Raw genomic sequence first — 13,298 nt, forward strand, 5'->3', positions numbered from 1 at the left:
GAGAGATTAAGAAATCCGCCTCGGTGTGTCTGGCACCTTCCTTTGCATCAGTGAGTGTGTTCTATGCAGCCTGGACCCCCTGGGCCCTCACTTTGCCGTTTCTAAAGGGAGCTCAGGGGCTGTAGCCCCCGAGGTTCTGCTGCAAGCAAGGACCCCTCACCTTCTGCTGCCGAATGGTCCTGTTGATCCTCTTCTCCTGCTGCAGCTGGTGCTCCATGCGCTCCAAAGCCTCCTTCAGCAGAGCCTTCTCTTCCGCCTCTTTGTAGATGTTGTCCTCCAGCTTTGCCACCTGCGACTGGTACATCTGCACGGACACTTTGCTCTGCCTGGGCGGAGGGGAGAGGCACAGTCTCTTTCCCCCTCCTCTTTCTCATTCGCCATCAGCGGTCCCAGCCGGGGAGAGGCTCAGAATACTTCTGTCTGCGGCTTAGTGGCTTCATTGCAAGCAGATTTGGGGCAAATGAGGCAGAGTAAAGGGCTCCTCGGGTGCTTAAGTGTAGCTGGAGGGGATGCTCCCAGGCTCCTCCCCCTTTTCCCGGGGAGGGTGTAGGGGAACTGCGGCCCCTGAAACCAGTTGGGGCTCAGAAAGGTACATACGGTGAACCCCAAGTCAGAATCCACGTGAGGTGCAGCTTGCTCATGGACACAGGACAGAGTGAACACTGAGCACCTCAGCCGCTGCTTTCCCCCACCGCCCCCATCAGGCCCCAGTAATCACCCCCCACCCCCTCCCCCAAGGCCTCTGCCAGTCGGGGACCTGCGTCTGCTGCTGCCCTGAGCACGGACACCTGGCCCTTTCCACGGGGTCCCCGACGGTACCTGAGCTGTTCTATGTCTTTCTCGTATCCTCTCAAAAGCTCCTCTTTTCTCTCCAGCCGGTTCTTGAGTTGGGTGATCTTATCGAACACCAGATCGAGGTCCCTTTGTCGGAGCTCGTTGACTCTGTCTCTCTCTTTTGGGGACAGGTATTTCATGGATATGTGACCCGACATATCCTTGATGTTCATCAGACTCCCGAGCGTCTTGCTCATGTCCATGTACTACAAGGAGAGCGTTTGGCAGATAAGAGGCCTGGCCCGAGACTGCCGGTGGCTGCTTTGAGGAGGCAAACACCTCACTCCATTTTGTTCATTTTCTGCAATTGCAGAGAACACACACACGCTTGGGAGCGAGTGCAACTGGGCTTTTCGTGATACTTTCATTTACTCCACATCCCTTTATGCTACGCCTTGAGAACCAGGAGGAAAAGTGACAACAGACATAAACATTCATTCTAACTACCTCGTGTTTCAAGGAACTGGCCTGTGTAATGTCTGACCCACGCTGGGCGAGTAGATGGGTCTCGCGGAGGAGCTATTATAACAACCCAACACGCGTGTGAGGCTGATGTTTAGTTAAACTCTCCGGTGGTTAACGATGACGGTGGGGGGCCCAGGTTTGGATGGGAGGGGACGGTGCTGTGTGTACATACCAGCTTTTCACTGAGATCTAAAGCCTCAACCACATCCATTTTCCTGGACTTTTCGGTGGCCGGGATGGCTGAGTTGGCAAGGCCATTCAGAGGCTGAAATAAAAAAGAGGCAAAAACGCTCTTGGCACGCCGTTGTGCGTTCCTACATCCCGGAGATAAAGCGCCGTGGGCACCGAAGAATGACTTGGGAGAGTCGGTTTTCATTTCAGTTCCTGTCCAGCCCGTCTGATGCCCCTGTCAACTGCTTTCTGGGAACTGCGCTCCTACCCTTCAGAATGTGACTCCCTTTGAAATGGCACATCGTTTGCCTTGTTCTCTATCTTCCCTCTGGACCAGCGGTTCTCAGTCGAGGGTGATCTCGTCCACCCTCCCCTGCGTGCCCCAGGACCTTTTTTTTTTGCAATGCCTGGACACAGTATTGGTCGTTGCAAGTGGAGGTGGGGAGTACTATTGGGCAACTAGAGGACAGGGATGCTGCTAAACATCCCACAGTGTGTAGGATGGCGTCCCAAACAAAGAATCATCTGGCTCAAAATATCAGTAGTGCTCGGGTCGAGAAACCCGTCTAGACGACAAGCTTCATAAAAACAGAGGTCGTATTGCTTTTGCTCACGGTTCCATTTCTTGTGCCCAGCATGGCACCTGGTAAAGTGGCACAGAGTTGGCAGAGGAAATAGCCTTCCTCCTTTTATTAAAGGAATCTCATTTATAGGCAACAGAACCTACACCCTCCCTCACCACATTTGGCCAGACCCTCTCCTAGTGCTGGAAGCTGCTGGGCGAGCGTCACTTCAGACCCACTCCAGAAACAAGGCCCAGTGGTGTTTACAGTTGTGCCCTCACTGACACCCTCTCTGCCAGCTGGCGGCTCAAAGTCCCTGCTGATTGTACAGAAAAGCCACCTGATGGATCAGGGAGTCCGAAGGACCACAAATAACTGTAATAAATCTCCCTAAAGAGCAAACTGGGTTTTAAGTGCTTGCCAGCCGCAGCATTTGCTGGCACCACGCTGTAAACCTCTGAGACTAGAAAAACCCAACTACAAAACTGTAAAGGCTCAGAAAGTCACTCTGAGAGATAAGCATGTGTGATTTGTCTCTACATCTAGAGCCGTGAGTGTGAAGGAGGGGATTTGAGGAGGACAGAGCCCGAAGGACCCCTCTGGGTCTCTAGCCTGGGTGGTGTCCTCTGCAGCCCGGCTCCAGGTGCATCCCTTCTTTTCCTGATGGAGGGTCACCTAAGGCAGAGTCTGGCCTACAAGGTTCAATCACACAGTGCCCACGCCCTTCTCTGCAGATTAGCAGGGAGCTAGGGACGGGCGGCCAGGGACCCAGTCCTGGCTCCATCGGTCATTACGCCGTGACCTTGGGTGAGGTTCTTGACTGCATGAAGTCTTAACTTTTCTTATCTGCAGAACAGGGATCATATAATAGTAACTCTGTCACCAGGCCGCTGTGAGGGTCGAATGAGAACTGGCTGAATGATAAATGGTAGCTTAGCTCCGTGCCTGGCACACAGCAAGCACTTAATAGATGTCAGCGAGCCTTCCTGCTGCTCTCCCTCTTCTTTTTAATTTGCATTATTGCCAACCTTGGAGGATTGAGGTCTTCTGAGAGGGTTGGGGGCTTTCCTGCTCTGTGGTGGTGGTGGGGGCAGAGGGTCAGCCCTAGGGGGAAAGAGAGTCTTGGAGGTCAGGCTGTGAGAGCCAGCTGAGCTCCCCACCTGGGGACTGTCCCCTCCGCTTCCGACCTTGGAGAATGAGAAAGCCAGCGTATTCCCGAAGACTCGCATCCCTAGCAAGTGTCTAGAAAAACTGGGCAGGAGAATGTCGGTACAGATGGGATGACTTTGGAATGTCTTCTAAAAGCCTATGCGTGGTTTAGATGCGGCTGTGGCAGCAGGCCAGGCCCACAGACCCCGCGATTGAGGCTGACCTGGGCGGTGCACCGTCAGGTGTCAATCAGGCGCCCACCGAGCATCTGTTTAGGGCCCAGGGCACCTCCAACATAACAGCAAAATCCCTTTTGAAAATCCTAGCAAATAAAACTATTTCCCTTAAGAGAAGAAGGTTTTCTTGAGTGACACCATTTAAATACTATTAAACAATCAGAACAGCTATCATTTTCGAAGCGTGTGCTCTGAGCGAGACGCGGGGGTCAGCCCTTCCCACTGCGGCCTCTAGGTTTTCACCATTCCGCAGCTGGGAAAAAGCCTCCCAGAAAGGCTCTAAGAGCCCGCCCGAGGTCACACGGCTTGCAGGCTGGTCCCTCTGACTCTAGAACTTGTGTCCTCTTCATCAATCCACCTGCTACCCTTTAGGTGTTTGTGCTTTCCAGTTGGCCGTGAAAAGCAAACTTCAGGCAAACTCATGGCATAACGTTAAAAATTAGCCTGTTGAATATTTTCTGCGGAATATAACACATCCTGTGAGAAGGAGGGCCCACCAGAGATCGCTCTGGTCCAGCGTCCGTGCTGTGATTTAACACTCTGGGCGCAGGTGGAAAGGAAGCTCTCTGTTCAGACACGGGGCTACCGGTACGGCAAAGCACCAAGCAGGTGGCACAGACGCCGGCCTACCAGGGAGGCCTGGCTCCAAACCACAGGCGTGTGGCCATGCCAGGGCACGCGGCTAGTGTCCGCCCTCACACCCACCCTCCCCACGTGTCACCGCAGAGATAAATTTTCTTTGGTTACCGCTCCGATCTCTATTCTTGAGAAAGACGGCAAATCATCAGGTTTTGCGTCCAATAATTTCTGGACGTTTTTGTCCATTCTGACAGTCTGTAAGTCTAGAAGTGATTCACTCAGGTGGTCCTTATGATCTATAAAATAAACAATTGAGAGTCAAAAGAAAGGGCCAGGAAGGAGTTATTGCACGTAATAATCACCGCTGCTGAGGCGCCCGGGTGGCTCGGTGGGTTAAGCATCTGACTTCAGCTCAGGTCATAATCTCAGGTCTTGGGATCGAGCCCCGAGTTGGGCTCCCCGCTCAGCAGCGAGTCCGCTTTTCCCTCTCCCTCTGCCTCTCTTTCCCGTCCGAGCCCCACCCCTGGCTCCTCAAATAAATAAATAAACCCTTAAAAAAGAAATCACAGCTGCTGTTTACTGGTCCTTTACTGCAGGCCAGTGCTAATCTCCGCCCTCCCTTGGCAGGTGAGAAATGGGTCTAGACAGGTAAATGGCTTGACCAAGGTCACACGCAGCTAGGAGGAGGCTGCGGCCTCGCAGGAGCCAATGTCGAGGCATGGACGGTGAACTTTCAGCCACAGGAACCAGGATGGAACTCGAACCCCGGCTTCTGAATTCCTGCCAGCAGCAGGTGCGGTGTCTTGAGCACGCTATCCCCTCTAAACAGAGTATTCTAGGAGGTTCCCCTGGGGCTGATTCTTACAGTATTAGTCCAGGACAAAGTTCGGGCCACAGCGAAATAAGGAAAAGGACAATGTAGTGAGTTTTTCATGAAATCCCATTTATTTAAGATGAAGACTTGCCCTTGACTCTGAGACCATGCCTGCCATCTTCCCTTGTATTACAACGTCCTTTGGTTATGAAGTGATGGGCTAGAAGCGGGTGGTCCTGGCCGACTGTCAGTGCCCAGAGTGACCTCTAGAGTCTGGGGCTCAGGGATCTGAGCGGGGAGTGGGAGACCAGCAGGGAGGGGACTTACTTGATGAGCAGGCCTTCTCCAGCTCCTTAATTCGCGCACGCAGTTCAGACAAGGCCTTTCTCTGACGCTGAATGATTTCCTCGTGTCGGGACCCTTTGCACTTGGCCCCCAGATCACTGAAGGATTGCTCCTAGGGCCAGAACGGTGCGGAAGGCGGCTTTATTAGGGGTCAGACTCTCAAGTTCCAAGAAACATGTACAATTCATGACTGGCAGAGGCCCTGCCACTTAGTACCTTGGAAGCTACTGTAAGGTGCTGTAGCACAGAAGGAAATTTAAATTCTTCATTTCAAATAGAAAGTCACATCTAGGAAGATTTCCAGCTCTCTTACCTACTTAGCATATCTATAAATGAAAACCCCCTCTATGCTCCCTCCCCGTGTTTTATATTTTCTTCTAATATTCGTCTAAGCTTGGGTTTCCATTTGTTGTCATTTGGGTCTCGTCTCGGAATAATCACATCAAATTCCGATTCTGCTCCAGGAGGGGCATTTTTAGATGAGAACACATGGCATGGTACTTTCTTCCTGACTGGTAATAAGGATGGCTGTTCGGTATTTGCTAGGGGGAGTTTGATAGACTGGCTCGCGTTGGTCTGGAGAAAGGAAAAGCTTCCTCTGAGACTTCTGGAGGCTCTACTGACCCACAGGCCTCTCTGGGATGAGGGAAATGTTCTCTATCTGTGCTATCCAGTACAGTATGCTATCCAGTATCCAGTATGGCAGCCACTGGGCACAGCGCTCGAGTAGGGTTTATGAAGGGCATGGCCAAGGGGAGGCCTGCGCCCTCTTTTAAGGGTCTGGTCCACCTTTCAGATTTTGAAGAATGCAAGTTATACCTTTCAAAGAACTTCCCAGACACACACAAATTTGCACACAGGGGAACCTGGGTGGCCCAGTTGGTTGAGTGTCCGACTCTTGGTTTCAGCTCAGGTTATGGTCGCCGGGATCCTGCCCTGTGCTGGGATCTGCACGCGGTGGGGAGTCTACGTGAGGGTCCTCTCTCTTCCTCTCCTTCTGCACCCCGCCCCATGCTTGTGCATGTGTGCCCTCTCTCTCAAACGAATAAATCTTAAAAAAATTTGCATACGGGGTGGGGGCCCGGGTGGTCAATTGGTTAAGTGTCTTCCTTCTGCTCAGGTCATAATCTTGGGGTCCTGGGTTCGATCCCCGAGTCAGGTTCCTGGCTCAGTGGGGAGCCTGCTTCTCCCTCTCCCTCTGCCCCTCGCCCTGCTTGTTCTCTCTCTCTTTCTCTCTCAAACAAATAAATAAAATCTTAAAAAAAAAAATTTGCATACAGGTTCTGGAGGTTCAGGGTGCCCCTGAAGCCCAGTAACGGACTCCATGCACCCCACGGGCTCTGTGAGAGCCAAGTCCTGTCTCCATTGGAAACTGTGACTGTGGTGTTCCCAGGGCCCAGCACTGTGCCCGAGCTTAGCAGACGGTCAATAATTATGGAGCCTGAATGAACTGAGGTCAGAAACAGGAGCGGGAAGGAGCTTGTCTCAGCTTCCTGGCTGGGACCAGGGCTCAGCAGCAAAAAGAAGGGGGCACTCCACCCCTGGCTGCACTGAGTAGGACCTCATTTGACCCTGACACTGCCTTCAGCCTGCTTATACGCTGCATGGCTGGTCCACTCTTCCCAAGTGGCTTCTACACTGGCCTTGCTGTGTTTGAGGATGTATGTTTACCCTGGCATGTCCTGTATGTGTGTGTATGTGTGTGTAAGGGCACATGTGCAGGGGTGTGGAGGGGAGGGGAGGGGCTACTGACCTGGGGGTGGGGCAGCCACAGCAGCGAGGCTCGGTGACAGCCTTTATTCATGCCTGAGCCCGATGTGACCCTTACTCATGGCTCTTCTGGGAATTTGTTTATTTAAAGATGGAGATTCTTTCTCATACAACTCTTAAGCCCTCTGACCCACTCTGGCTCAGCAAGCAGGAAGTAGCCTGCGTTTGGAAAGCCATTCGGAGAAAGAACAAATACTTCTTTCCTTTTATCTTGCAGCTAATCCCTCCCCGATCCTCTTCAGCGAATCCTGCCTCATAAGAGAACTACTAATCTTAGCGTCCAGGCAATGATCCGTTCTAGCAAACTCGCGCGGGGTCCCAGGGGGGTCTGATGTGAACGGGAGCCCTGTGCGCCCGCCTCTGCGCCCAGCACTGGGCCTGGCATACAGCGGGCACTCAATAGTTGTTGAACCAATGCATGAATGCGGGTGGGGTCGTGCACTAAAGAGCTCGGGATCCCAACAGATCTGCGACAGGAGGGAGAAGTGCTCCCTGCCCACCCCCCCCACCCTGGGCTCAGGGCGTGGGACCGCCAGGGCCCCTCTGGCTTCTCTGACGGCGCTGGGGACAGCGCTGTGCCAAGGCCAGCTGGCTGGGCCGCCGGGCCTTTCATCCAAGCTGTGTGCGGCCCGGCTCACTGCTGTTTGGCAGGGGAATGGCATCTTGGAGAAAGCAGGAAGGCAAGCTGACACATTTGGCCCCGTTGCCAAGTGAAAATCCAAAGCCCGTTACTGAAATGCCCTGTTCTCTCGTTTCATAAAGCAAAGGGGAAGAGGATGTCCCCGGACTCCAGGAAACCCGAGGCCTCAAGGGGCTGCCGCAGCCCACAGTCAGCCTTCGTGAGTGGGGTGGCACCTCGGGGGCGGCGTGGCGAAGGCGGTCCTCACCCAAAGACGTGCGCCCCGTGGGCTGCGCGGCTCGGGCTTCCAGGGCTGCAAAGGCTTCTGGGCAGGCACCGCGGGAGAAGCCGCGGAGGGACAGCCCTGGAGCATGAGTGGGAACACGGTCCGGCCCCATCAAGCCCGATTTAGGATGCCCCCTGGACCCAGCATGGTCACATCTGAGATCTGTCCTACGGACACACCTCCAAGGACACTAACTATAGCAACGTGGGAAAGTGGACACAACCTAAACGTCCATCAGTGGGGGACAGGGCGGATAAAAGGGGTGCAGTGAATTCTACACACCCAGTTAAAAGAGCAAAATAGGTCTTTATACACTTATTAGGAAAGAGGCCTTTACGTAGTGCTCAGCGGGAGAAAACCACAGCGCAGCACACACGTGCTCCGTACCATTATTTTGCAAAGAGACCTATTAAGTCAACACGTATCTATAGGTTGGGTGTGTCTGCGTGTGCATAAATCAAATTTATTTCTCTACACCCCCGCCCCGAGGCGGTGGCTGTCATCACCCCTACTTTCCAGGCAAGGGGGCCGGCACACGATAACCTCCCCAGGGTCAGTGTTTCCGAGTGCAGGAGTCGCACTCAGGGACGGAACCCGGGCAGCCCGGCTGACCTTCGAACACTGCAGGGTCGCGCCTGAGGGTCGGGCAGTCTCTGTGAGGCTGAGGGCTGGTGACGCATGTGCCGACCACGGCCAGCAGCCGTGACCTCCAGGGACCGCGGGAGGATGGCCGGGACTAGCACTTCTTACTCTGCACGTTCCGCGTGAGCAAGTCATATTGTTGGGACTTGGAATGAAAATATTTTCAGAAGCAGAGACAGACACCCTTGGGCTCTTTCCTAAGCATGTCCCCCACCGAGCGCCCAGGACTGGGTGGCACTCACCTCTTGGCTGCTCAAGAAAATGTCAGTGTGGACCGGTTCGATCTGCACTGAGATGTCGCACATCTGGGTCTTGTTCCTGGGCTTTTGTTCCTTCTCCCTGTAGAGCTGGACTCTGTGTTTCTCTTGGGAGGCCCTAGGGCAGAGAAGATGAGTCACTGCACAGCACGATGGCTGGCAGCGCGAGGTTCTAGGAACCCCGAGTGACCTTTGTAGCCACTGGCAGAGCAGAAAAAGGAACCGGGTTGCAACCTTCTGGCTTCGAGTCTCCTGCCTGCAGGTTTCTAGAGACTTCAGTTTCAGGGGACTTGAGAAATGGTGGCCCGGGCGGTAGGCATCTGTCCCCATTGTTCCCCCCACGGGGTCTGTGGGAGAACCTGTTGAGGCATTTACTGGGGCCTTTGCTGCGTGTCTGCCGCTTTAACCCTTTGTACGTGCTAACCCTTCTGTTTCTCATAAAGGCCCCATGAGTTGGGGACCTGTCCTTGCTCCATGTTACAGACGAGCGAAGAGGCTCATAGCTGTTGGCCCATGGTCATGAGGCTTGTAAGGGAAGGCGGCTGGCCTTGCATCCAGGCAGCCTGCGTCTCCAACCACTGTGGGAATCTGCCTTGGCCACGAGCCATGAGGCATATGAGGCTACAGGGTCTCGCACGATGTGGATTTTACTCAACATTTCTTGGAGAAAAGATTACTCTTAGGTCAAAATAAGGATAAGTTATGGATGAAACTGCAAACTCGCATGTATTTTCTAGACTAATCCGTGGAATGACAATGAAATTTTACATTTATTTTAAGCTGACTTCGGCTACCCCAGTGTATACATTTGTTCAATCAATATTTATAAAGTTCCTTATGTGCCAGGCACTGTGTGATTGCTGGGGAGTCAACAGCAGGCAAGGTCTATGTGGGGATCCTTCTGGGGAGGGCAGACAATTAAACAGGCAATAGCAGCCTGGCTGTGTGAGAAGTTAGGTTGGGCGGAGTGCAGGGCCTGGCGGACCCTGGGCAGAGTAGGAGCCCTTGGCTATGTTTGGTGATGGTAAGTGACAGAGGGCTTCCTGGAGGAAGTGGCATTTAAACTGAGACCTGTTATCTGGAATACTGGGCAGGAATGTTTGAGAAGCACAGAACTAAGCAAAACCCTGCTTTAAGTGATGAGGTTGTGAAGTAATGAAACACATGTCATCCATCCGTCCATCCATCCATCCATTCACTCATCCATCGATCCATCATCGATCCATCCATCCATCTGTCCATCCACCCATCCATCCATCCGTCCATTTGTCCATCTACCTATCCATCCATCCATTGATTCATTCATCCATCCATCCGTCCATCCATCCATCCACTGTTCATCCATCTGTCCATCCATCCATCCATCCACTGTTCATCCATCTGTCCATCCATCCTTCCTTCCATCCATCCATCCATCCATCCATCCACCCACCTATCCATCCATCCATCCATCCATCGATCCATCCACTGTCCATCCACCTGTCCATCCACCTGTCCATCCAACCATCCATCCATCCATCCATCCATCCATCCATCCGTCAATCCTACATCCCTTCAGCATTTGCTGGGTGACCTCCCTGTGGAGGCCCTCTGGGCACTTGGGTGCGTCTGGGCTCCCTATACCGCGGGGGCCGTCCCGCACACCTGAGCGCCTCCTTGAGGAGCTCCAGCTCCCTGTCCTTCCTCTCCACCAGGCCGGTCAGATGTGCCATCTTTTCCTTGAGAGCTCGCAGCTCGCCACTTTGTTGCTGGACCAGTGCCGTGTTCCGCTCCAGTTCCATCTTCTGCTTTTCACTAAGCTCCCCTGGGAGGGACAGGAAAGCTGGTGAGGGGTCTCCAGCTTCGGGTCTCTGCAGGGGCCCCTGCAGACCTGCCAGGCCTACAAGAACCATGAGGCGGGTCCACCCTCCAGGAATTCTCGGGGGGCCCTGAGTAACCTCCAGGGGGTCTGCCTGCATCTTGGCAAACGATGGCAAAGCTCTGCCTCAGCCCAGTGTTCCAGAAGCTGTCAGGGCCGTGCCTCTGCACCTGTGGCATTTCGGGGCTCCCTGGCTGACCTTCAGCTGCCCGCCTCTGCACCTGTTTGCCTAAGGGCGTTTGTTCTAAGGGGTTTGCTCTGCTGTTGCACCTGCTGGGGGCAAGAGCCCCCATCTGCTGACAGGTGAGACTGGAAGACACAGCCAGACTCTCTCTCCCTCTCGGGTAGGGGACCCGGGGCTGGGCTGTACCCTGCTCCCTGGAGCTGCCCCCACGCCCCTGCAGAATTCAGCTCCAGCTTTGAGTGACAGCCCAGCTTTATCTGCCTTGGTCCCTTTCCTGACTCTCATCCACCTGCACCGGGCTGGTTCCCGGGATCACCTCACGAACACACGGCCTGCAGCAGAGTTCGGGTCTCAGGGTCAGCCTCTGGGAAAACCCAAGCTGAGACACTTGCATTGCCTCGAATTTTCACAGCAACCCTACGAGTGAGTTGCTGGTGCCACCCCCACTTCACAGGTGCAGGAACAGGCTCAGAGAGGGAGAGGCACTTGCCAAAACTCATGTGACTAAAATAAATAGCAGATCCAGAACTGGGTCCAGCGTCTCGCGAGTCTAGGACTGGACCCGTAGCCTCTCTGCTACACTTTCTCATACCTTAGTGTGGAGACGATCACTCCGAAAAATTCAGCCATAAGTGCCTTGGGGGCATTGATAGCACAGCCATAGGAGGAGCAAACACCACTGAAGGTTTGGGGGTGCACAGGGTTTAGGTTGGGGCCAAGACTAGAGGAGTGCTCCTCACCCTCCCTCTGCTTCCCCAAACCCAGTTCTGTCTCCGGACTCCCACCTGCCTGTGCCTTTTGGCTCGATGGAGGGTGGGGCCGGGAAGGAGACGGTGGCTATTAGGAGCAAAGGGACGGGGTGAAGCAGGGAGGGAAAAAGAAAAGTAGGAATATTCAGCTAGACCTGTCCGAGCTCTTTTGTCCCTGGGGGCCCCTGGTGGCCAGCCAGCTCCAGGAAACAGGTGCGTTGAGGCACAGAGACACCACCTAGCTCTAGGTCCCAGAGCTGGGGGGTACTGGGGTTTGTGCCCTCTCTCCCAGGCTCTGCCTCCAGAGACAACTCCTCTGAGGTCAAAGGGGATTTTTTTTTTCCCAAAAGGAAAGCTGCACTTCGAGGCAGAGGGCTGAAGCCCTCTGAGAATGCTCCTGAGAATGCTCCCGGAGGTCCCCTGATAAGGCATCTGTCTTGCTGGCCGAGGTACAAATGCTGTGACAGCTCAGAAAAGCAGGTCAGCGGGATTTTTAATGCTAAGCTTTCCACTCTGAAGCCTGTTTTTTCCTTTCTCGAAGCGGGTCAGGAAGTGAGGAGACACGGGCCATCGTACAAACCTCTCAGATCGGACATCCGGTTGTGGGCTTCCGTGAGGTTTTTCCTTAGCTTCACGATGACCTCCTGCTGAGACAGGATTTCCTTCTGGGCGGTCAGCAGGTCCCCTCTGAAATTCACAAAGCCAGGCCAAGTCACTCTGTGGTGTCCCCAGGGCCTGCAAGGGGGCGGGTGGAGGGGCAAAGTGACCCTCCGTCAGGGCCGGTCCGCCGGACACCAGACCCCGCACGGCGGGGAAGCGCGCTCGTTAAAAATTCTCAAAACAAAAAAATTCACTTCGATGCAAGAAAATACACGGAGCCAGGACAGAGGCTCCCAGTCGGGTTCGGTCTGAGGCTGAGGTACGACAAGCACCTGCCTATTTCACAAGAGATTCAGCTAAGGTGCGGCGAGGGGACGGGACTTGCCCAGGGCCACGCAACCAGAAGGGGTGAGTTGGGATCTGAACGCAGATCCACCCAGATCTTTCCATGACACCATCCTGACCTGCTGGAGGATCGAGCAATTCGAAGGACAGTGAGAAGACCCCGGACTCGACTCCTTTTTTGTAAGGTCTGACGACGTGGCCAGAAGGGGTGGGTGGGGGTGTCTCTGGCCCGGTGTGCACACACCCTTCGGGTACTCACATCAAGGTGTCACACACTTCGTCTTTGACGCTGGTCTCCATCGGAGGCACTGCTGGGGGTTCTCGCTGCGTCACCTCCTGGGCTGAATCAGAGGGACACGTGAGTGTCATTACAGTCCTCTCCTTCCCCTGGGCACCTGAGTCTGTGCCAACGTGGCCACCCTCCCTCCCCCTGTCACCCCCTCTCCATCTCGTGAGCCCCACCACGTGTTCTGTGGCTCAGGCTGGGACCCCCACGTGTGAGCTCGTGAAATCTTTCCGGCTTCTCTGGAATGAGGCAGGGATCATGAAGTCCGTTTACAGCTGAGCAAACGGGCACAGAAGGGACAGACCCTGCCAGTGGCCGCTCAACTACGCTGGTGAGAGGTGGAGCCCTAACCACTGGGCCACACCTCCTCCCAGACGCCTCCTGTCCTGTCCTCATCTCCCACTTACTCCTCAGCCCACCGCCTTCTGGTTTCCATCCTCATCCTCAGTCACCCATTTACTCATTTGCCAGATACAATGGAATGTCTGCCTTCTGGCAGGTTCTGAGCTAAATGTGAGGTGACAAGGCAGGAGTCACCCTTCAGGT

The 13,298-nt window shown here is 54.3% G+C and overlaps 1 protein-coding gene across 1 annotated transcript in view; it reads right to left on the reverse strand.

The window, feature by feature from the left end:
- FHAD1 (forkhead associated phosphopeptide binding domain 1) overlaps positions 1–13,298 on the reverse strand; it is a 123,060-nt gene that overhangs the window by 11,999 nt on the left and 97,763 nt on the right. Inside the window, exons 22-30 of the mRNA XM_041767948.1 lie at positions 12,726–12,807; positions 12,102–12,256; positions 10,375–10,534; positions 8,716–8,848; positions 5,139–5,268; positions 4,166–4,293; positions 1,472–1,564; positions 820–1,040; positions 161–326 (exon numbers count right to left, since the gene is read on the reverse strand). Of these exons, the coding sequence (XP_041623882.1) occupies positions 161–326; positions 820–1,040; positions 1,472–1,564; positions 4,166–4,293; positions 5,139–5,268; positions 8,716–8,848; positions 10,375–10,534; positions 12,102–12,256; positions 12,726–12,807 (1,268 nt within the window). The remainder of the gene's footprint in view (positions 1–160; positions 327–819; positions 1,041–1,471; positions 1,565–4,165; positions 4,294–5,138; positions 5,269–8,715; positions 8,849–10,374; positions 10,535–12,101; positions 12,257–12,725; positions 12,808–13,298) is intronic.

The sequence above is a fragment of the Vulpes lagopus genome, chromosome 8 (genome assembly GCF_018345385.1).
Source record: "Vulpes lagopus strain Blue_001 chromosome 8, ASM1834538v1, whole genome shotgun sequence".
NCBI lineage: Eukaryota > Metazoa > Chordata > Mammalia > Carnivora > Canidae > Vulpes > Vulpes lagopus.